Source organism: Carya illinoinensis, chromosome 6 (genome assembly GCF_018687715.1).
Source record: "Carya illinoinensis cultivar Pawnee chromosome 6, C.illinoinensisPawnee_v1, whole genome shotgun sequence".
Taxonomy (NCBI): domain Eukaryota; kingdom Viridiplantae; phylum Streptophyta; class Magnoliopsida; order Fagales; family Juglandaceae; genus Carya; species Carya illinoinensis.
The window spans coordinates 31052433-31076835 of NC_056757.1; the positions used below are offsets into that span (position 1 = coordinate 31052433).

A 24403-nucleotide genomic window follows, 5' to 3' on the forward strand; every position below is an offset into this window, starting at 1 on the left:
GTGGAGGGCGCACGAACTTGACTTTTGAGACAATAATGGGAGGGACAATCCCATTCACATGTACTACAAAGGTTGCCACGGGACCACTGCCGGTTGGCATTGGCAATTCCTTATAAAGAAAAATGTTGGTAAATTGATTCAATTCAACAACTTTAAACTTTAAAGGATTTGGATCCAAGAAACCCAACTCTTTACTCAAATGAATCTTAAGATGAAATCATGACAATACTCATAATTTTTGTCAACTTTTAAATATAATATAAGTATTAAGATTAAAAGAATATAACCCGTTTAATTAAATTGATAAGATTAAAAATGATAGACTTTTTCAATTAAAGCGTGCAATAGTTTCACACTCTATAACTGTATCTAATAATTTTTTTTTTTTTAAATCAAATGCTCTATCCTCCCTCGTGACTCTTTACCTTGCGCAAGGAACTTTTTCGATGCTTCCTTCTTTCTTTGTTGCGTGTGTGTTTTTATAGGGCAAAGGATCAGCACAAAGCACCTAACTTTTTGAATTTTGATACAGTTTTAGGGTCCTAATTCACTTAATATTATTTAGGAAAATTTATTACAAAAGTTATAGGGAAATAATATTCGAATGATGACAATACTGAATAGAATCAAAATAATTAAAAGTAAAAAATAAAAAAATAAAGGATCCAAAACCCAAGGCGAACATATATGTATGTATACAGTACATATCTGCATACATAAAACAGGAAAAAAAATTAATGATATGAATACAACTATTTTATAATCCATTCTACATCCAGCCAACCTAATAGTGCCACTTTATAAAAATAATAATAATAATAATAAATATCCTCGATTTCTAAGAAAGTCGTAAAAATGATTATGTATAATGGAAAAAGAAGGCATAAAAAGAGAGATGGAGGTGAGTGACTAAAGTGGATGAAAGGAACCCACTTATTTAAAAATGACATTCTAAACAATTGCAGCTACAACCCACTAGATGATTGTTATTGTTTTAAGTAAAATCCAATAAGCAGGTGCTGGTGATTGCTACCAGCTAACTTGGATGATTATTATTGTTTTAAGTAAGCACTAGCTTGTATGATTGTGAATCACCTTTACCAGTTGTTAGCTGTAGTGTAACATTCAGATTAGAAAAGGCAGGCTGTGTGTCCTGTTTCGGCAGGCTATAGAGTTCTTTGTATATCTTCTTCAACGGTGAGGAATTTCTTGCAGTCTTGAAATTGACCAGATCAAACTTTTTTTGGCCCTCTTCTGATGACCTTAAGCTGATACATTAGCTTCTTCCATGTGCCTGCTAAGCCCTCCACTAGTGGGCCTAAAACATTTTCACACAATCTATGGTTAGAAGAAAGAACACAATATACTGGGATCAGTAAAAGCCAGCAATCTTCAACTCTAATGAACTTTAAAGGTCTCAGATGTTTAAAGTTCCTCATCCCGGACCAAACACATTCGGATCAGCAATCAAATTAAAATGAACCAGGTCTTTGTTTACAGACCAAGACTTGAGGCTTTGTTTACAAAACAAGAATACAGAACCATGTTCATTTTTCTGATATAAACTCCAGGAAATAAATAAATAATTGCACTTACAGTCCACTAAGCACTTTAATGGTGTCATAGAAGAACCACTGTAAAGTCACAACAGGGCCAACGAGTGTAATCCGAACAGGAAGACTTCTAGTAAAAAGATTAACAAGCCCAATTTTCTTCACTGCCTGAAGTACAAATATAGAAAGTTATACAAGAAGACTGAAGAAGTCCTTTCTAAATCAACATACAAATAAACCAAAAGAAGCTTAGTTCACAGATGCGACCTGCATCACATTTTCAGCCTGTTTGTTGTAAAGAGAGGAAACAATGTTGTCAGCTGGGTTCGAGATGACAGTACCAACTGCTCCAGCTCCATAGCCACCTAAACATGTAACACCAAGTTGTTGGGCTCTTGAGCAATCTTCCTTTCTCCTTTGGATAATATCGCGATATATAAATTCCACGGAATGCTCAAATGTTGAGAACATTATCATGGAGACTGCAAAAGACAAAATGCACATTTAGAGGAGTTAATTGTGTCAGAAGTTAATGCACATATACACAGGTTTATGCTTAATATATGCTTGATAAGAACAACTAAGAAATATCGGTAACTTTTGTCAAGCCAATAAGCAAAGTCAAACATGTAGTTAAATTGCTTCTGAACCGTGCTTTGTGGTTTGTGGCAGTACCACAACGGAAAGGTTTATATTCTAGAGGGTTAAGTCCTAAAAACCTGATATGTCCTCTTCACACAACTGCAAAAACTACCTCTTCTTCCAAATTTCCACACTTAAGATTTAAGATGACTTGTCCTGGTTGGAAATTCTCACTAACAGTATAACATTATACTATCGTAAGAAGAGATTGTTCTTTTTTTTCCTTTTTTTTTTTAAATCGGTAAACAAGATTTTATTGATCAAAAGTAAGAAGAGAAACGAAAGAAATCAACTTCTACCAATGTCGTACATCAAAGTGGCATTTGTTCAGTTTCCTATGTTATTAAGTATCTATCAGGGAAGAATATTGAGGAGTTAAAGTTGTAATTGTTCCCTTGTTTCAAAACCTCTAAAGATCCAACAGAATGACACTGCATGGAAGATAATAAAATCACAATTTTTTTATTGTCACCGGCTGTCTGATAACAAAGTCTTGACTAATCCCGGGGGTGCACAAGCCCTTGGCAAGGAGTTTACTGCAAGTGCACATTGGGTAATTCAAGGGAAAGTTCCCCCAATCCGATGACCCCTATAAATTGTTTGCATCCAAGAGGAATCGAACCTTAGACCTGCACAAAGCATGCCACCAAAACCAAGACCTTTACCACTTAAGCCAACCCCTAGGGGTTAACAAAATCACAACGTAATGGAAACAAACTTATTATTATTATTATTATTTTGGCACTAGGTATCCTGAACAGAATTTGCACTAATCCAGGGAGTGCACATGCCCTCAAGTATCAACAAGGAGTTTCTCACAAGTCACCTCAGGTAATTCAACAGAAAATTCCCCCAGACCGATGACCATAGAAATTGTTTGCACCCAAGAGTTCGAACCTTAGACCTGGATAGAGCACACCACCAATACCAAGACTCTTACCACTTGAACCAACTTATAAATTAGACAGCAAAACAGGAGTGAACCAGTTAAATTAGCATAAGCAAACACCACACTGTCCATAACAGCATTATTAACCAAACAGAATCGTGTTTCAAAGTGGTATCTAAAGGGCAACATCAACCGGGTTCTGTGGTCACCAACTGGCTCTGGCTAAAAAATGGCTGAACCATTATTTAAACGATGAAGAATTAAAAAATGAACACGAGATTAGTGAATAAATCAAAGATTCATTCTTCCAAACTAATGCCATTCCTTGGAGAAAAATCTACTAAATTTAAAATTTAGATTCTACCCAAGCAAGATCATAGAGCTATTACATTTTAAGAATGCAGTGAAGTAGAAGTATTACATGGAAGATTTCGACCCCAAAGTGGAAAGAGTCCTTTGTAAAAGCTGCAGTCAACATAAATTGATGATTATAATTACCAAAGGGCAAGAAAAAAAGATTATCAAGTGTTGGGGAAACTTACCCAGAGAGTCCTTCGGTTCTATATAATTTTGGAACACCATCAAGCAGGCCCTTTGCAAAATTGGGCTGCGTTTGAACACGAACTTTCACAGCTTCGAAAGGACAGAGAGCCACATCAGCAAATACTTGAGCAGATGCACTGCTGAGAAAGAATATGAAACTCCTGCTACGATCTACCAATGCATCAGAGTAAAGCTTCTTGAAGTATTCATAGAGACCAAATTTGAAGCCGCCTTGAATGCCATATCCAAAAAGCTTTCCTGACCAACCTCTCCAAAGAGAAGAAGGGCCTTGTTCTCTCCAGAGGGTTGACAATCCTGAAGAAATTCCATTATATTTGATCGGATTCACCTAAGGAAAGAATTACGAAGTTAGGCAAGCAGCCTATCAAAGAGAAGCTAAGATGACAGAGTAAAAACCATGAAACACATCAAAGATCACACAAGCAGTAGAATTACTTCCTCCCAATTTATCAAAGCACAGTGCTGTCACCATATGCAGGAATCAGTACGATTTCAATTAACTAATATATTTTATCTACAGTTTGTCACATTTGGTTTCTTGCTGGCATGCCATCATCAGCTATTATGATTGTTTATAAACCCTACGGCTATGCTTTATGCAAGCCAAGTGGGGGAACTACCAGAACCTTAATGAAATATCCAAAATGAAAGGCCCCCTTCTTTTCGCAACAACTATTCCTTTTCTCGTTTTTCTTGGAAATTCTCGTTCAAAAAACAAGCCCTATGGAAGACCGAAAGTAACACATGCCGTTTTGAAGGGATAAGAGATTAAAAAAAAAAGGTTGCAGGCACAACGTTCCCATTACCCTTAGTGGAGAAAATAATTTATTCCGACTCTTCATGACAGTGTAGCCTATGTGCAAAAAAATAAATACTCGAACAGCCAGATCGAGATATCTCTTATCAAACTCGAGTCATGTACACTCGTGCCAAATGATCCAACTTTCGGAAAATTGTTTGCGACCCATGAACATAATTATAAGAACCTAAGACAAAAGGAACAAGAAGGAATTGACAATTGAAATAACCATAACGAACAGAAGCACATTTACACATGCATACAAACAAACATCTCAACGACTCAGAAAATATAAGTAAATAAACGCGTCGACCATATTACAAAAATGTAATAGCCAACAAAATTTTGCCACGGAGAGGCCCTATATATTTCATGAACACTCATAACTAAGATCATTAAACAACCCCTGAAGTAGAAGCCCCAACTACTTTCAGCCTTCCCCAAAGGAAAACAAAAGTAAAACACGCAATCGAGTCAAACATTGATCATTCAGCAGAAGAAACCCCGGAATGAATGAAATAACAACTGACCTGCATATTCACTTTCAAGACATCGAGGGGCGTGATAGCAAGATGGGTAGTCCCAGCACTGAGCATTCCTCCAACAGAGCAAAGCCCGTAATACCTAGGTGAAAACTCCTCACACAGCCTCATTTCAACCCCTCCTTTCATCTGAGTCATCTCTCTGTTTCTCTCTGTCCAGCCCCCTCGCTATCACACTGTTCGGTTCAAAAATCCATCTTTCTCCGAAACCCAAAAATGAGACAAAAAATAAAAGAACACCCTTTAACGGATTTTTTTAATATGTGCCGAGTATCTGCGGGGAACTAAGCAGCATAACAGAGAGTCTCTGCAGCCTCCGATGCGTGGTGGGTTGTGCTGCTTTGGACGTTGGACAGGCAAGAAAGTTATTGTTGTTGTTGCCACGCTTCATTGTGGGTTTTGAACGAGTTGGATGCCATGTCTGACTTCGCTCGCTAGCAATGCGGCCACGTTTTCAGTTGCGAATATATGGCCAAAAACACAGAGGAGACGAATCACTTTTTTCGCAAGTTAGATACACACCCGGCCGCTTCCAGAACATAAACAACCTGAACCCGGGAAACCTAATTCAGCGCTCATAGTTACTAAAATGACCTTCTTTTTTCAGAATTTTTTGGCCATGTCGGTCCGTTGGATGGGGAATTTTGTAACTTTAACTGCAGGGCATAATTTTTGAGGAATTTTGGCCAGTTGATACTTGATATCATAAAGGTTTTTCTTTTTTATTTAACTCAGATAAAAACTTGGCAACTTGTTTTAATTAAATAGAATATTAATATTATATAAAATTAAAACTATTTTTAATAAGATGATACATTTATATTAATAGATTGTAAAATAAGTTATAAAAAAATTTTAAAAGTGTATCGTTGTCCAAAAAATATATTCACAAACAATTATATTTTATAAAAAAAATATTAGTAATGAGAATATATATATATAAGAAAAAAAAAGTCGAACCATGGAGGGTCATGAGTACGTAGTCACACATTGAGGAGTGATCGAAGTCGAACCATGCATGCACCTGTTTAAAGAGTTCATGCTGATTTTTTAATTTTTTCTCAATTTTAAATTTAATTGATTTTAATTATTTTCAGGAATGATTTGGTGTATGCAATATGTTATTTTATGTAAATGTGCCGATCGTCGTCCTACTAAGATATATATTTGGCTTTAATAATGAGAGGCTAAAATCCAAGTTGTGACATGATGCATTTTAAAGACATGCCAAACAGATATATTGAGATATTTCTAAGTGTCTAAACTAGTCCTTGATCTATGTCTGTCAAGTTCCCTTATCATGAGAAATTAACTTAATTTGGTGTTGCATGAACTTTAATCAACAGGTTAAGGCTGGCTAGGACAGATTATGACCATTCATTTGCTAATTATTATAAGAGTTTTGTTACGTACAAGTAAAATCACGTATTAATCTGCATATCAATACTGATTCTTTTATATTTAAAATTTAAATTAGTATTTTTTTAATAAAATTTATTTTTTGACCAATCACATTAAAATTTATATTAATATGCAGTTGTACTTGCAACTAGATTTTTTTTTTTTTTACAGTGGTACATGTACTGCAAGATATTAGATATGTGAAAATATTTTAATTATGTGAAGAATTGCGGCCTGCATGTAGAAACTATCTTAATTGGCTAAATTCATGCCAATGATCTTCGCTGGCAAGCATTCATGCAGTTGCAAATGCCCGTATGTATATGTGAAGGGGACTTTGGCATTAATGATCATTTGAGTTCTAATAACATGCAGATATCACGTTAGGAGATAAAAGAATGAATGCAGATGGATTAAAAGGATTGATAAATAACATTTTTCTTGTGACTATATGGTCTAAATCATGATGGAGATATTCAAAATGGGCATGTATATATGCACTTGATATATGTTTTCTGCAGTACTTGATTTGTACAGAGGGATCATGGGATTAAAATTGTGTGATGGCCCCCGCATGAATGATATCTCAACAGTACTGAAGCTGACTACGTGGAAACTGAAATAATCAAGTCAAATTGCCATCCGGGGTTTGAAGAGAATGTAAGAGTTTTATTTAAACTTTATGTCTTACACTCTCATCTTAATAAAGTTTGAAATAGATTAAAACTTATTAATTAATATATGAGTTATAATGGGATAAGAAAACTTTAAAACGATAAGATTAAAATTTTATATTTCTAATTACAGTCAGATATAAAGTTTGAGATTTCTTGATGGTTAGAAATCTATAAATAATACTGAGTGGTTAAAAGGTTATCACCTATAATATCAGAGTGCATTTGACCATCATGAGACACTTAAGAGATAAAATTATTAGGGTGATCTTTTCCTTATAGCTAGATCTAATTTTTTATTAAACTAATGAAGAAATATATGTATTTATTTATCATTATTTTATTATTATGAATCATAAAAAATCAAAGATCTAATTATTAAAATTCATGTTAAAATATTTAACAGAGAAGGCCAGCGGGACGTGTTTACAATGCTGGCTATATACTACCTGTTAATCTGATCATGATCAGGTGCATGAAGGCCCTCGAAAGTGCAAAACTAAATCTATACAATCTGCCCCAATAGGCTCAACATCTGTACAGGGAGAGGCGAGGCCGGGCATGCGTCTCTGCCGGCTGTAATTGAGAATGTTTTGTTGGATTCGAATGGGGGGTGCTGTTTGGCAGTGCACGTGTGTATTTTTCTAAAGTTTTTAGTTGAGTTGGCTCTCTAGCTTCCATATTTCTTCTTTTTATATTAAAAATACAAAAATTGGAAAGCTTGAGGAAGGGCCATGCGAAGGGTTCGTCATCTCATCTCATGAGAGGTAAATATAATATATATTAGTATATAACATTTTAAGACATTTTTATCATTTATGTAATTTCTGTAAATAGTTTTAGAATATTCTAAACTTAGGTGGTTAGTGGTCCTCTGCTCTTGTAATAGTTTTTATTCGCTATTATATGTGTATAAATACACTACCTCTCTCAATATAAATCAAGGAAGGAATTCATGAAAATCTCTCAGGCTGACATAGTATCAGAGCTGTATCAGAGCTGCTCAACTAACAGTCTCATGATCCATGGCCTCACTTTCTTCTATTCCCCATCCCTCCCCCTCCCTCATTTCTTCCTTCTCTAATGTCATCACTAAACTTACTACTGAAAATTACTTATTATGGAAGGTGCAAATATCAGCTTACCTTAAAGGACAAGATCTCTATAGCTATGTTGATGACATCTTACCTTGTCCATCGAAATTTCTTCCTTCTGTTTCCGACGAACCATCAAAAATCAGCATTGATTACACGTCTTGGGTGAGGATAGATCAATTGGTTCTTAGTGTTCTGTTCTCTTCTCTCTCGGACTCTATCATCGGCCATGTCCTTTCAGCCACTACTCGTGACGCCCCCAATTCTCACGTACGGACACGTGGAAATCAAAGCATTGAGATGATGATAATACGGGTCACACATCTCATCGCCAAGTGCCAAGTGTGTATATGCAACAAGTATACAATAAAATCACGCAGCTAATAATAAAAGTTTTATAACTAAATACCAGAATTTTTTGTTTAAATACAAACTCGTTTAAACCACACATAATAAAATATTACAAGTCTCAAATATCATTTCAAAACCAAATACAAGGCATAAAAACTAGTAGAGATATTTTTGACATAAACAACTCCAAATCAAAATTCTGGCGGAGTCGCCTCCTCGGGCTCAGCCTCCTCATCCTCCTCAACATCTGCATCAAAATCTACGGTACCAAAATGGTGTCGCAGGTAAGTAATAATCCAAACGCCACAAGATAAAAATATATTAAACTCAACAATATGCATGAAAGAATGTCAAATGTACATGTCTCATAAATCCACATTTTTTTCACGCACGTCAAAAATCTCATTTTAGCCCAAAACATATCATTTAAAACCAGTCCTTGTCATTATCCCAGATAATGGTCCAAACTAAAAAAATCACCATTTTTTCAGAAAATGGATCATAATATCCTTATACAAAATTTGGCAAATTTCCCAGAAAATGACTCATATCCAATATCCAAAACCCGTTCCAATTTATTGCATGCACTATGATCTCCCATAGGGATTATCCGCACACTCTGGCTCCTATGTCACACTGCAGGTAACGACTACGCATGTGACACCTAAACGAGCGATGCCTAGTCTCGCGCCCAGCGAGTACCTGGACCAGGCCATCCTCTAATCCCTGTCAGTCTAGGGACTACGGAGTCAACACGACAGCGTTATCGTATCGTGCGATCCGGTCGTCGCCCAGTGACAATCCAGGAGATGTCACTCAGTATTATCCAGTCCCGAGTGACCAGAGAAGCTCCACCGAGATAATACCTTATCATGACTTGGGGTCATGGTACACACGCACCTGAAAATCCATTTACACAGATAAAACTAGTTTTTCTCAATTTAACACATGCACATGTATGCACCATGCAATACACGCCTCAAGACACAATTTGACCAACAAAACTCAACATAAACAATAACCAAACAACTCCGTCTTCAAATCCATCTGACCCCCGACTCCTCGGACTTAGTCTGGAATAACAAACCAGTCAATGAATTTATTGTAAAAGCAATAATATATTTAAATCTAAAATAGAGTTTGAAAAATACTTACAGCGCTATATAACAATTTTTGAAAGATCAAGAGGCTGCAAACGGCGAAAAAAAAGCAAGGTAACAGTGTAAAAACACTGTGGTCGTGGGTTGTAAAATACCCACTTTTGAATGGGGATAAACCAAGACTTGAAATTGATAGGGAATGATTTAGAAGTATTTATGAAACTAGTGGAAGTGAGAGTTGGCCGTGGGTGGCGGAGGAAATGGCGGTGGAAGAGAAAAACGGCCAAAACGAAGATGAGCTCGTGGGGGCTGCTCCGGCAACAGGTCGGAGCTAAAAATAAGTGGTTTAGGACGGCAAGAGGTCGGTGATGGTGTGATGAAGAGGTGGTTGTCGGAGGTGGAACGACGGTGGCGAAAAGGGAGAAAAATCATGCTGCTTGGAGGAACTCGTGGCGGCTAACGGTGGCTCAGATGGACGTGAAACTTGGTGGGGAGGTGTGCCGGCTGGAGGGGAAGAGAACTGGGTGGGTGGTGTTGCACACGACGCCGACGAACAGCGGCACTGGGCGGCGGAAGAAAAAGACGATACGGAGAGAGAGAGAGAGAGAGAGAGAGAGAGAGAGAGAGAGAGAGAGAGAGAGAGAGAGAGAGAGAGAGAGAGAGAGAGAGAGAGAGAGAGAGAGAGAGAGAGAGAGAGAGAGACGCGTAGAATCGGAGGAGAAAAAGAAAGAAAAAATAGAAAGAAAAAGAAAAGAGAAAAAGAAAAAGAGAAAAAAAAAGATGGAAAAAAGAAATGAGATCCAATCCTCACATCTGGAGTCCAAAAACAGATCCGACGAAAACAATTTTAAAAGTTATAAAACGAATAAAATAATTTAAATATCACATCAAGCTAAATTATAATAAATAACTAGTAAATAATAACAACATAATTTTAAATCCAAAAACAAACTAAAATAAATTACACAGCAAATTAAACTCAAAACGATAATTAATATTAAGAAAACTCTATAAAATAAATTTCTCAACTAAGTAAATCTAATTAAAATACGATAATTTAAAATAAAAGAACTAACATTTTAATTTAATTAAAATACTCATTCAGTGAAAATATACATAAAAATGGGGTATCACACTACCTCCCGCTCTCTATAGGATTCCCTTAGCTCCATGTTTGCCTCTCATTTTCAGGCAAAAGAATTCTAGCTACGTTTTCAGTTGACCAATTTATCCCGTGGTGACCAAACCATCATTGAATATTTTGGAAAATTCAGGTCCATCGCTGATAGTCTTGCCTCCACTGGCAACCCCGTGTCAGACAAAGACTTAGTCCAATATTTGCTATCCGGGTTAGGTCCTCTTTATGAATTGTTTGTTACATCGATGACCACCTGCTCCAATCTTGTCTCTTCTCAAGAGCTATACCAATTATTCATGAAAACAAACTAGCTCACACTTCCTAACAAATCATAGAACCCTCAGCCAATTACAGTGCTCATGGCTCCCATGGAGGAAGATCTCAACGAGGAAGATCATCTCCTCGAGGTCGACAGGGTCGAGGCCATGGGAGTTATTCTGGCCGTGGTGTTCATTACTCACATAACTCCTATGGGAACACTCATCAAACACCTGGCGTTGCTCGACCTACTTTCCAAATTTGCCAAAAACCAGGTCACATTGCCCTTCAATGCTGTCATAGGTTCAATCATTCATACCAAATGGAAGCTCATTCTTACTTCTCAGCCAATTATACTACCAACTCGTCAACCCCAACTCTCTCCAACAATTTTTAGAACAACACCTTCGATACCTCTCGATATCCCGACTCTGCCGCAACCCATCATATCACTAATGATCTCTCTAACCTCAATCTGTCCAGTGAACATTACAATGGTACTGAAGGCATTCGCATGGGTGATGGATCGTGTCTCCCGATTCAAAACATCGGTGACTCTACCTTGCTCTCTAACAGTTCTTTCTTTTCTTTTGCATAAATTGCTTCACATTCCAAATATCTCCAAGAACCTTGTTTCTGTTCTCCAATTCTGTAAGGATAATCATTGCTTTTTTGAATTTCATGCAAATTTTTTCTGTGTGAAGGACGGGGAGGTCCATCCTCACCGGACCAACACGTAATGGACTCTACATTTTCCCTTCAATAAACACTCTTGCCTCAGCTCACCTTGGAGAGAAAACTTCCGTTTCGCAGTGGCACCATCGTCTCGGTCACGCTACCCTTGATCTTGTGTCCAAGATTCTACACACCAAGTGTTTGCCTGTATCCCGCAAAGATGATCATGTTTTTCAATGTTCAACATGCCCTCTTGCTAAAGCCCATAGGTTTTCGTATACCTTAATTTCGGCCCATTATACTAGGCCCTTGGAAATTACTAACCTTTGGGGCCTATCTCTAGTAATTTGCCAAAATGGATTCAAATATTATATCTTCTTTATGGATTATTATACCCGTTTCACATGGATTTTTCCATTAAAATTAAAATCTGATGTGTTTCAAGTTTTTTCACAATTTTTACATTATCTTGAACGTCTTTTTAAGTCAAAATTACTCGTGCTACAAACGGATGGTGGTGGTGAATTTACATCACTCACTTCTATTTGTCAAAAACTTAGAATTACACATCGCTTTTCGTGTCCACATGCTCATCAACAAAATGGGTTTGTTGAACGCAAGCATCGACATATTGTCGAAACTGGGCTTGCGCTCTTAGCACATTCCTCTCTTCTAAAAAATTTTTGGGTTAAAGCTTTTGAAACAGCAGTTCACTTAATTAATTTGTTACCTTCAAAAGTTCTTAAAAATAAATCTCCTTATTTTTTAGTTCACCAAAAGGATCCCGATTACACGTTCTTAAAGGGGTTTGGATGTGCATGTTGGCCCAACTTAAGGCCCTATAACAAAAACAAATTAATGTTTCAATCCACACCATGTGTTTTCTTAGGGTATAGTAATTCTCACAAAATATATAGGGTTCTGCTTGGCCCCAAAAAATTTTCATCTCAAACATAAAATTCTCATCTCATCATTACAACTTTCTCAAATCCCCATATAAAAAATAATAAACAATTTAACTTTTTCTTAACTTTTTCAAATCCCAATACAATAATAATATTAAAATATAATATTTTAATATTTAATCTTAAAACTCAAAATTCTCATATGAGAATTCTCAGTGGCCAAGCAGAACCAGTATTTTGATCCAAAGTCTCATCGTCTTTACATCTCTCGGGACGTTATTTTTCAGGAAGACTCTTTTCCTTATTCTCACTCACAGCCCACTTCTTCCAGCCCATCTCCTTTACCGAATCCTGCCACACACACAACTCTGCCCTTATTCTCTTCATCTATCTTAGGACCCGGCCCACGTTCACCCACATCGTTACTTTCCCCAGCACCTTCATCCCCTTCGTCTAACCCTAGCCTCACCCCCAAATCCTCATCTCCTTCAAATCAACCAATCTCTACTCTGCCACTTGAACCTCCTCTCGTCGTACCTCCTCCCACTATCCCTTCCTTAACCTCAACCATTCTACATCCTCCTTGTTCTCCTATCATAACCCGGAGTCACACTAACTCCTCTCGACCTCATGTTTTTCGAGATGGCACGATCCCTTACGCACGGCAACGAAACTGTTTTCTTACTATTGCAGATGTCCCGGATGACCCATCAAGCTTCTCGGTTGCAAACAAATTTTCTGAGTGGCAAGCCGCCATGGCCCATGAACATCGTGCTCTCCTCTATAACAAAACATGGAGTCTGGTACCCCCTGATCCCTCCTTTAATATTCTAGGATGTAGATGGGTGTTTAAAACAAAATTTCATTCGGATGGTTCATTCGAAAGAAGGAAATCCCGTTTGGTAGCCAATGGTTACCACCAACAGCTCGGGCTTGATTTTCATGATACCTTCAGCCCTGTTGTGAAATCCACAACTATTCGCTTGATTATTTCAATTGCTGTTACAAATGGTTAGCCTCTACGCCAGCTAGATGTTCAAAATGCGTTTTTACATGATGATTTACATGATACAATTTATATGCAACAACCCTGGGGTTTCATTGATCCGAAATATCCTAATTTTATATGTAAGTTGCATAAGGCCATCCATGGCCTCAAACAGGCTCCCTGAGCTTGGTTTGTGCAGCTCAGTACTTGGCTACTTGGTTATGGATTTTCAGCATCTCAAATTGATCCTTCTTTGTTTATATTGTATCGTGGTTCCTTAAAAATGTTTATGCTCATTTACGTTGATGATATTGTTGTCACCTGATCACAATCAAGTGCAATTGACTCCCTCATTAGTGTTCTGTCTCAAGCCTTCCTTGTTAAAGACCTTGGATGTTTGTCATTCTTTTCTGGGACTTGAAGTTGATTATTGCAACTCTGGACTTTTTTGGTCTCAAAGAAAATATATCAAGGATTTACTGAGTAGGACAAACATGCTTCACTCAAAACCTGTGACCTCACCGATGGCATCTTCTATCAAATTATCTCAACATGACTTTCCTGAATTTGAGGATAGTACACTGTTCCGCAGTGTTGTAGGAGGTTTACAGTATTTGTCTCTTACACGACCTAACATAGCCTTTGCTGTAAATAAGGCTTATCAGTTTATGCACTGTCCAAAAGTCCCTCACTGGACTGCTGTGAAGAGAATCCTACGATACCTTAAAGGCCACTCTCAATTATGATTTATTTTTTAAATCTCAAACTTCTGTCTCTCTTCAAGCATACACGGATGTGGATTGGGCAAGGTGCCCTGATGACAGGCGTTCCACTAGTGGCTTTGCTTTCTTCTTGGGCTCCCATCTCATTTCTTGGAGCTCTAAGAAACAAAAGACTATAGCACGTTCAAGTACGGAAGTAGACTACAAGGCACTCTCTTCTACTGTAGCAGAACTTATCTGGTTACAATCCATGCTAAAGGAATTGGGAATATCATTGTCCACAGCTCCTACACTTTGGTGTAATAACATTGGAGCTACATATCTCACTACCAATCTTGTTTATCATTCAAGAACTAAGCATATGTGTATCGACTATCATTTTGTTCGAGATCGAGTCTCTACTCAAGCTCTCAAAGTCGCCTTTTGCAGCTCTAAAGAACAACTTGCTGATGTATTTACCAAGTCCTTAGTTTCTGATAAATTCTTTTCTTTTCGTTCGAGTCTCAATGTAGTTGACATTCCACTGGACTCGAGGGAGCGTATTAGCATATAACATTTTAAGACTTTTTATCATTTATGCGGTAAATAGTCTCAAAATATTCTAGACTTAGGGTGGTTAGTGGTCCTATACTCTTGTAATAATTTTTGATTCTCTCTTGTACGTGAATAAATACACTACCTCTCTCAATATAAATCAAGTAAGCAATTCATGAAAAATCTCCCAAGCTGACAATATACAAGATATGGGAAGGGATAGAAAGAGGAATAGCGGCTGGGAGGGTAGAGGAAAGGCCCCCCTCACCCTGATAGGCCACGCTTGATAGAGAAAACCTCACAAATTATTGAGGAGGTGGAACAACCATTTTTCATGGCCATGAGGCTCTCGTACGTAGAAAAAGTAGTCCAGTCAACAGGTTGTCAATTCTGGAACTTAACTTATGTGATTTAATAACTAATACTGGTTGTAGATGAACATGAGCATCATGAATCAACCCACACCACACCCTTTTTCTTGTGTCTCTTTCCTTGTTGTCTTTTCGTGTCCAACTTGGTTGCACTAATTGCATATAATTTTTACCCACCTTGTTTTTTTCACTCGTTGAGCTTTCGTCACTTTCTCTGTTCTTTCCCTCGTATTCACAATTTAGGGTACGAGATGCGAAAGAGAGAGGATGATCGGATGACTCTCTTTTGCAGTACTTTAGGACGAAAAATGGTTGTTTATTCGTTTTGTCTTCACCTTACTGTCAGATAGTAGAATTTTTGGTTGAAGAAGAATCGACAATATTATTGCTGCTTTTTTAGAGGTCGTAGCAAGTAGCAACCATCTTTCTCAAGATTTGTATTAATTTTTCTACATTTTATTAATGTTGGCACAAAACAATTTGATTAGATTTAACAATATTGTAATTTTATTGTTATTATTATTGACAATTTGATCTGGGAAACAGTCAAAATGCCTTCACCTATTCCCTTCCATAACCTCCTCCTATTTTTTTGTTTTTCTAATTTTATTTTAATCATTCAACATGGCCCCAGAAATTTTAAAAAAGTACAAAATTATTTGTTTATGATTCTTCTCTGACACCTAATACTTCTCCTTTCATTTTTATTTTAAATTTTAATCATAAGAATTCAATAAAAAAAAAAAACAATAGAGAGAGAGAGAGAGAGAGCGCGAGCGCGAGCGACAGATTATTAGCGACTGGCTTGGTACCTAAAGGTGCAGCAGTCGGATTCCTCGTTGGGAGCTTGTGGGGGCTACCGTGGCACCGTGTCATGCTCTGTGTTCGCAACTCGCAAGTGGTATATTCAATTCCTTCCTGTTCTTTTTTTCTTTTTCCGGTTGCACAGTTCAGACTTCACAGAGATTGCGCTGCTGGTGCTGGGTTTCTATAATATTTCTTGTCAGGTTGGTACTAATATACATACTCGGGAGTCGGAACAATCATTTCCAATGCGACAAAAGTTTTGATGTGCGGTATGCATACCAAATTCACGCAAAACCCAGCTCATGCAATAGATTGAAAACGCGGAAAAATCTGTTCTTTTTGGCGAATGAATGGAACACATCTAAATGTATAACTGAAAATCCCTGGAGGCAGGAGAAAGCTTACGTGCAGGGCAGGGAGAGATCCATAAAAGGGCAGGTGTCCCTGTCGTAAGTCACCTGGCCTTTTTTTCTCTTTAAGTTTATTCTCCGGCGAATTGGACCGCACAACCTTTCCTTTTCATTTTTTGATATTTACATTTCCTTGTCTCGGTTATTAAAAAGTCACTTTGCCCGTTGGCCTTTTCTGCATCCCACGAGTCCCGAAGGTGTATATGACCAGCATTTTGTTCTCGTAGTGGATTTGGACGATTGGGTATGATCTATCTGCATCCAGCCTCTCTCTCTCTCTCGGCTTTGTTTATTAGGTGTTAATGACTCGGTGATCCATTGGTCTAAATTCTAATACCAATAACCAGGATACCCTGACCCATACAGGTCTTGCGACTCTTGACACTCAAGGGATCGGTTTGTTTGAACTGGGTTAGCATGCAAAAGGTTTTATTTTTTTCATCAGCGATCTGGGTTTCTCTCTTTCAGGTTGGTTTATAAGCGAGTGGGAGGATTGCTTTCAAATTTCTGGAAAACATGAGTGGAGCTGCGCTTGTGGCTGTTGCTGCTGCGTTTGGTAACTTATTGCAAGGATGGGATAATGCGACAATCGCAGGTAATTTAAAGTCTCAGACGCGTTTTGTAGGCGTGAAATGCTTTTTGTATTCGTATATCAGTAGAAGTCGATTCTTTAGATTGAGAATTCTGATGCTTTGGCTGCAGGGGCTGTTTTATACATAAAGAGGGAATTCAAATTAGAGAGTGAACCCACTGTTGAAGGGCTAATTGTGGCGATGTCACTTATTGGAGCCACTTTGATTACAACATGCTCTGGAGCCCTAGGAGACTGGCTGGGACGCCGCCCTCTTCTGATAACCTCATCTGTCCTTTATTTTGTTAGTGGTCTTGTAATGCTGTGGTCTCCCAATGTTTATGTCCTATTATTTGCTAGGCTTTTAGATGGATTTGGAATTGGTCTGTCTGTTACTATAGTTCCGGTTTATATATCTGAGACAGCGCCACCTGAAATAAGGGGATCTTTGAATACCCTTCCCCAGTTCTCTGGTTCCGGGGGAATGTTTATGTCGTATTGCATGGTGTTTGGGATGTCGCTGATGAAATCACCGAGCTGGAGGTTGATGTTGGGGATACTTTCCGTTCCTTCCATTGTTTATATTGTATTGACCGTATTATTCTTGCCCGAGTCTCCACGTTGGCTTGTTAGTAAAGGGCGGATGCTAGAGGCCAAGCAGGTTTTGCAGAGGCTGAGTGGGAGAGAAGATGTCTCTGGTTAGTAGTTCTTGTGCCACATTCCACTGAAATTTTTGGTTGTTGTCCCGAATTACAAACTGTTTTTTTAAAAAAAAATAAATTATAATGTAGAACTTAGAGTGCATCTGGAAAGAATCTGAATAGTCACTCCAGTGCAGCCTGTTCTGCATGTTTCTGACGGCCGAATGAGATAAATAGTGAGAATAGAAGATCCACTATGTACAAATCAAAAACCATATTTTTCTGTCTCATGAGCTTTGACCATCTTCTTCTGTTATTTTCTGGGCAGTTATTTTCAAACTCACTGTAACTCACAGATATTAGGTACATTAAAGGTTCTGAGACTCTTGGACTCAAGGTCCTCCTTCCGCTTCACAGCATCTATTAGTGCCTGCTACTGCCTATAATGTGTCTCTGAGTGTTCCTGAAGATGTGTGGATTATAATATTCATGCCAGAATTTATAACGAGATGGTTGCAACCATATTCATTTAAAAGTGCGGAAAAAATGCCAAACAACCTTCTACATTGTACTTATAAGAATTTGAGAATTGGACTCGAGAACATAATTGGGTTTTTAATAGCTGTCATCTCTTTCCTTTTGCATTCTGATTTCTGTTTATTTTTATTTATTTATCAGTAAACAAGATTTTATTGATCAAAAGAATAGGTAAAAGCCCAAGTGACCGGGACATATACAAGAACAACACCTAAGCTTGCTTAGTTTAGAGATACAAGGAATTCATGAAATGACAAGCCATGAAATTCAATTACAGTCAACCAATGGAGAAAAGTATTAAAAAATAGATTTCTAAGCTCATCCATTGACCGCACATTATCTTTAAAACTTCTTTCGTTCCTCTCCCTCCAAATACACCACCATACACATATTGGAACCATATTCCAAATTGAGGCGATATGAGAGTTCTTGATTGGCTTTCCAAGAAGCTAGGAGGTCCTCTATCCGTCTCAGCATCACCCAAGCTAATCCGACCTGAGAAAAAACTTCATTCCACAATGTTCTAGCAATCTCACAATGAAGTAGTAGATTGTCAACCGATTCTCCACTCTTTTTGCACATATAATGTCCTGTCTGTTTCTTAACTTTGCTCCTGTATTTTACTGCTCCATTTACAAGTCTGATAATGTGTTTTGATGAGTAATGATGAATCATAAATGCACAGGTGAGATGGCTTTACTGGTTGAGGGTCTTGGAGTTGGAGGTGAAACATCTTTAGAGGAATACATAATTGGCCCAGACAATGAGCTCACAGATGACCAGGATCCATCTGGTGAAGATCGAATTAAATTATATGCCCCTGAAGAGGGTCTCTCCTGGATTGCCAGACCTGTCACTGGGCAGAGTACTCTTGAGCTTGTATCCCGGCATGGAAGCATGGCAAGTCGGAGTGGGCTAGTAGATCCTCTTGTCACGCTCTTTGGCAGTGTCCATGAGAAGCTCCCTGAAACTGGAAGCATGCGAAGCATGCTTTTTCCAAACTTTGGCAGTATGTTCAGTGTGGGAGGAAATCAACATAGACAAGAAGAGTGGGATGAGGAAAGTCTTGCCAGAGAGGGTGAGGAGTATGCATCTGATGCTGATGCCGGTGATTCTGACGATAATTTGCAGAGTCCATTGATCTCCCATCAGACAATGAGCCTGGACAAGGGCTTGGGCCCACCCCCCCATGGCAGCCTGTCAAGCATGAGGCATGGCAGTCTCGTGCAAGGAAACACTGGGGAACCAGTCGGTAGCATGGGAATTGGTGGCGGTTGGCAGCTGGCATGGAAATGGTCTGAGAGAGAAGGGAAAGATGGCAAGAAGGAAGGAGGTTTTAAAAGAATTTATTTGCACCAAGAGGGTGTAACTGGATCTCAGCGAGGGTCTCTAGTATCTATTCCTGGTGATGAAGCACCAACAGACGGTGAGTTTATCCAGGCTGCTGCTTTGGTGAGTCAACCTGCTCTTTATTCCACCGAGCTTATGCATCAGCAGCCAATTGGACCAGCTATGGTTCATCCATCAGAAACTGCTGCAAATGGACCAAGTTGGAGTGATCTCTTTGAACCAGGAGTGAAACACGCACTGGTTGTTGGCGTGGGAATTCAACTACTTCAGCAGGTATATATAGTCTCTACAGCGAACATCTACTGTTTGTAAATTTCCTCTATATAAACTCTAAACAGAATATTTCTTTATTTTTTTTTACTTATAAATAATGTCTTTCAGTTGGTCTTCTGGTAAATGTGCCTGCGGTACAGTGAAGCATCTTCTTTTTTTTTTTTTTTTATAGTTAATAAGAGAAATTTTATTCTAAGTAAATAGGCATAGCCCAAGTACACATGATGTATACAAATGAGAGCACCTACTTACTAGCTAAAACAGAATACAACTAAAGCAAAACATTACAATCATTCCCATTCCTTACAAGATTCTTCACCCAAAAGCTTAGATTATCAAGAAAAAACTCCCTAAGTTCCCCTCTAGAACATGCTCAATTATCAAAGCACATCCCATTCCTCTCTAACCATAAACACCAAAGTAAGCACAGGGGGATCATCTTCAGCACTGCAGTACTGTTACTTCTCCCCTCGATACCTTGCCAGCAAGCAAAGAAATCTGCCACATGCATAGGCATCACCCATAAAATGCCAATCCTTGCAAAAATCTCATTCCACAACGATGTCGCCACCTCACAATGAAGAAAAAGATTGTCAATAGATTCACCATCCTTCTTACACATAAAACACTGGAGCATCTCCTGCTATCCTCTTCTTGCAGATTTTTATTTTTCTGTTTTCCTGTTATAAGCTGTTTCTATTTTTCCCACTACAATGACCTCAGTTTATTTCATTCCTCCAAGCTGCGAAAAGAATAATAGGTTGATGAAGTTTAAGTACGTGTGGATTCACTGAATTGCATGCTTGGATAAGATATCCTGCATGTGAATTAGGAGCCATTACCCATCAAAACTCATCACTTTGATGGATTCAAACTTCTTTTTTTTAAGCTGTTACTGATCTGAATTCAGGAATAATACTGCAAAGGTTTAAATGCTAGTAGGAATATGCTGGAGTTTATCTTGAGGATGATCCAAGGTTGTGTAGGAGTGATTCAGGGAAGGGTGGATTGTCTTTAAATCCATTGATTCAAGTTCTATGTACCATTTGTTTATAATCATCTTCTCTTTTTGATTAGTTAGAAATTCTGAGCAATTCTTTTTTCTTTTGTTTTTTGTTTTTTTTGTTGGGGGGGGGGGGGGGGGGGGTGAGATTTATCTTTTACACTACCAAATTATTCAGATCTTATAGGATGCTACACATTGAAACCTATTAATTGTCTCAATGCACGTTGTAACTTTGTGTAGTCTAGGGTGCACATTTCAGAGGAATGGTAGTTTAGGAGTGGGATGGGTAATTACCCAAAAAAAAAAAGGAGTGCGATAGGTAATTATCCTAAACCAAAATTTCCTCTTTTTTTTTTTTTTTTTTTTTTTTTTTAATATTGAGTATCCAGGATCCTGTAGGAGTTTGCGATAGACTAACTTGTCAGTGGGGAAAAATATTGCCTAAATGCTACTTTCAATTTCATGTTTTCACTACTTGCTGCTTATATTACTTCTTATATATGCAGTTTTCAGGAATAAATGGGGTTCTCTACTACACACCACAAATCCTTGAGCAGGCGGGTGTTGGAGTTCTTCTTTCCAACATAGGCATTAGTTCAGCTTCTGCATCTCTGCTTATTAGTGCACTGACCACTTTGTTGATGCTTCCTTGTATAGCTGTTGCCATGAGGCTCATGGATGTATCGGGCAGAAGGTAATTTCCTTCTTCTATTTTTTTTTTTTTTTTTTTTTTTAAATCCATAATCATTATCTTCATTGAATGGTCAAAATGTCTAAATTGCCATAATGATTAGAAATTATTTTTTAGGCAGGTATATACATAATGATCTATTCTTTGTACTACCATGCTGCATAATTGCAACTCATTTGAGATGCACAAAAATGTTCCTTAGTTGGTACCCATATTAAGATATGAAAAGGTTAATGCAGTGGATACACATTTGTTTAGGATTAGATGGCTCACATTTTCCACATACATGCGAATTAGGTATTTATGATAGTAATGCATGGACTTACACTTTTAGGACAGATCAATATTCATAACTAATCACAATTCAGTTGCTCCCACTTAGAAAAAAGAAAAGAAAAAGTTTGATTAAGTTGCTCCTGCTTGACCTGCCACACCCCTAGTTAAATAAATTGGGGTTTACATAATGGGATTCTATGTTTGGTCCACTCTGGTGTGGTAAGTCAAAAGAAGGGTATCCATTTCAAATGAAGCAAGATATGCTCATAACTAGCTTCCCTCTTTATCTAACTGCTAATGAAATAGTAGCTGGGCACACATCATGAACTTATAGCAGGATTGTCCCAGTTTTGGGTTGAGTTAAGGGTGGTCATTTGTAAAAATTTCTGTCCAGTTACTATCTCTATTGTGGGATAGATAATATATCAAATTTGTAAGAATTTCTTGTATTTCAGCTACAACATGGACAAAATGTGAACTGAATTGTAGTGTGCTTCAGTTTTGACCATTGTACAGTATGGTTATGTTTATGGTTTAATATTCTATCTATGGTGTTTGATGTATATTAAAATTCCTAAACGATGGTGAGAGGCTGTTTGAAAAGGCTTGAAACCTGACCATTGGAGTTCATCTCTATCATGGAAATGTAGATTTTTTTCTGTAACTGGAGCATGCAGATGTGTAGACATGTCTTAAATAACTGCTCATTTTTCCATGCCACTTCACTTTGGTTTAAGTTATCTGGCCAGAAAGGTAAAGAAACATAAGTAGTAAAGAGCAATAATGGCTTTTCTTTTTCCCTCTGATTTCTAGTTGAACTTTGTTTAGACTCTTGAAATGTCTTTAAAATAACAAATAGCCGGAATCACAGAATTAAGTTTCCATTTTCTGTTTTATTGTTTTTCTCTAGGAAGAAAATCTTAGTGTGTACTGGAATCGGTGACCTTTTTTTTAAATGGTTTTTTTCTATAACATTTTGCTTGGATCAAAGACGTTTTAAGTGTTGTACATGATAAGGGGTAACATTTGAGGTCCTTTGTCCCTGACATTCCTATTGTTGTAAGGATGCCTACAATAATATTTCCTTGAATATTGACATAAAATCAACATATCAAAGTCTGCTAATTTGATTTCTTTTAAGGAGGACGATATCCCGTAGTTTTATTAATCACCCTCACTTGTGGTAAAGGAAATGTACCTATCAAAAAAAAAAACTTGTGGTAAATGAAATGTAAAAGCCTACGGTATCCTGTATATCATCTGTACTTTCTATTAAAGACAAACAAAACACATTTACAGCGCATTTTTGGTATTCCGAATTTATCCAGCCTCAGTATTCCTTTAACCTCTTTTGGTATAGATCAAAGATCATAAAAGCTTGTCACAATCCCATGTGCTCCTTGTTTAGGCATCCAGTCCTCAGCTTTATTCACCCACAGTTAAGCTAATGGAAGATGATAAAACATTGAAACTGATCCCAAAATTCCTTGACCTTCCAGTATACCTCGCCACTCCTAGACCACCAATTCACAATTAGTTGAGTCTGTTTCTACCTCTACCTTGCGTTATGTAATCTTTTCACAAAGTAAAAGACCAAGTAAAATTTGAACTTCAGCCATGTTAGTGTCACAGCCTAGGAGGCAGAAAATGCGGCCAGAAGGTTCCCTTATGCTAATTTGTGTTTGCTATGGAGTTTGCTATGTGTTTTTCTTCAACAGCTTTTTCTGTTTTGTTTCAATTTTTGTCCATCTTACTTTTTGTTTGTTGGTTAACCCGTTGCAGGAGTTTGCTGCTCTGCACAATCCCTGTCTTGATATTATCTCTCCTAGTCCTAGTCGTTGGAAGTGTTGTGGATATGGGCAGTGTCGTGAATGCATCAGTCTCAACTGTTAGTGTTGTGCTTTACTTCTGTTTCTTTGTCATGGGGTTTGGACCAATCCCCAACATACTCTGTGCAGAGATCTTCCCCACCCGAGTTCGTGGCCTCTGCATTGCCATATGTGCCCTCACATTTTGGATAGGTGACATCATTGTCACCTACACACTCCCGGTGATGCTCAAATCCGTTGGTCTTGCCGGTGTTTTTGGCATGTATGCAGTTGTGTGCCTCATATCATGGGTGTTTGTTTTCATGAAAGTCCCAGAAACCAAGGGCATGCCCCTTGAAGTGATTATCGAATTCTTCTCTCTGGGTTCAAGGCAGGCTGCAGTTAACAAGAACAATTAATGTGGTCACTGATGGATTGAAAATTTTGATTTTGTTTGATCTTTCTCGTTTCACCTGGGTTCTTATTTCATCTACTTCTTGCTTCATCTATTTCTGTAGAGAATAAATGTCTTTTTTATTTATTTATTTGTTGGTGTGTACTTAATATGAACGACTTCAGCGTTTTTGTCGGTGTTCAGAATTGAGAGATTGCTGAAATTCATTCTTGTAGTGCTCTCTAGCTGATCTTTAGGGGGATGTCGCCAATACATGCTTGCTAATCGCAGAACACATCTAGTGGAATGAACATTGTACAGTGCAAGTTGCAGTTTCGGATGACCTTTTTAGATATTCAAAGCGATGGGTATTAAAAAGCATGAGATAATGTTCATTTGGCATATAAAAATTTTTATCTCAAATTCAAAATTCTCGTTT

At 37.8% G+C, this 24403-nt stretch overlaps 2 protein-coding genes across 6 annotated transcripts; one reads left to right on the forward strand and one right to left on the reverse strand.

The window, feature by feature from the left end:
• Window positions 1-902: 902 nt before the first annotated feature.
• LOC122312342 (mitochondrial phosphate carrier protein 1, mitochondrial) lies at window positions 903-5583 on the reverse strand. Its single transcript, XM_043126915.1, has 6 exons — window positions 4978-5583; window positions 3627-3976; window positions 3506-3549; window positions 1821-2035; window positions 1597-1721; window positions 903-1318 (listed from the first exon to the last, which is right to left on the reverse strand). The coding sequence occupies exons 1-6, from the start codon at window positions 5125-5127 to the stop codon at window positions 1264-1266; spliced, it is 939 nt and encodes a 312-aa protein (XP_042982849.1). The 5' UTR covers window positions 5128-5583; the 3' UTR covers window positions 903-1263.
• Window positions 5584-15938: 10355 nt separating this feature from the next.
• LOC122313237 (monosaccharide-sensing protein 2-like) lies at window positions 15939-24191 on the forward strand. Of its 5 annotated transcripts, none has more exons than XM_043128053.1 (8): window positions 15939-16101; window positions 16208-16456; window positions 16571-16783; window positions 16886-17012; window positions 17120-17686; window positions 18852-19789; window positions 21302-21489; window positions 23545-24191. In XM_043128053.1, exons 4-8 carry the CDS (start codon window positions 16934-16936, stop codon window positions 23987-23989), a joined length of 2217 nt encoding a protein of 738 aa, XP_042983987.1. In that variant the 5' UTR covers window positions 15939-16101; window positions 16208-16456; window positions 16571-16783; window positions 16886-16933; the 3' UTR covers window positions 23990-24191. The 5 variants fall into 5 exon arrangements, with proteins under 5 accessions (XP_042983987.1, XP_042983988.1, XP_042983985.1 ...); XM_043128054.1 differs by having other exon boundaries at window positions 16571-16661; XM_043128051.1 differs by lacking the exon at window positions 16571-16783.
• Window positions 24192-24403: the final 212 nt, after the last annotated feature.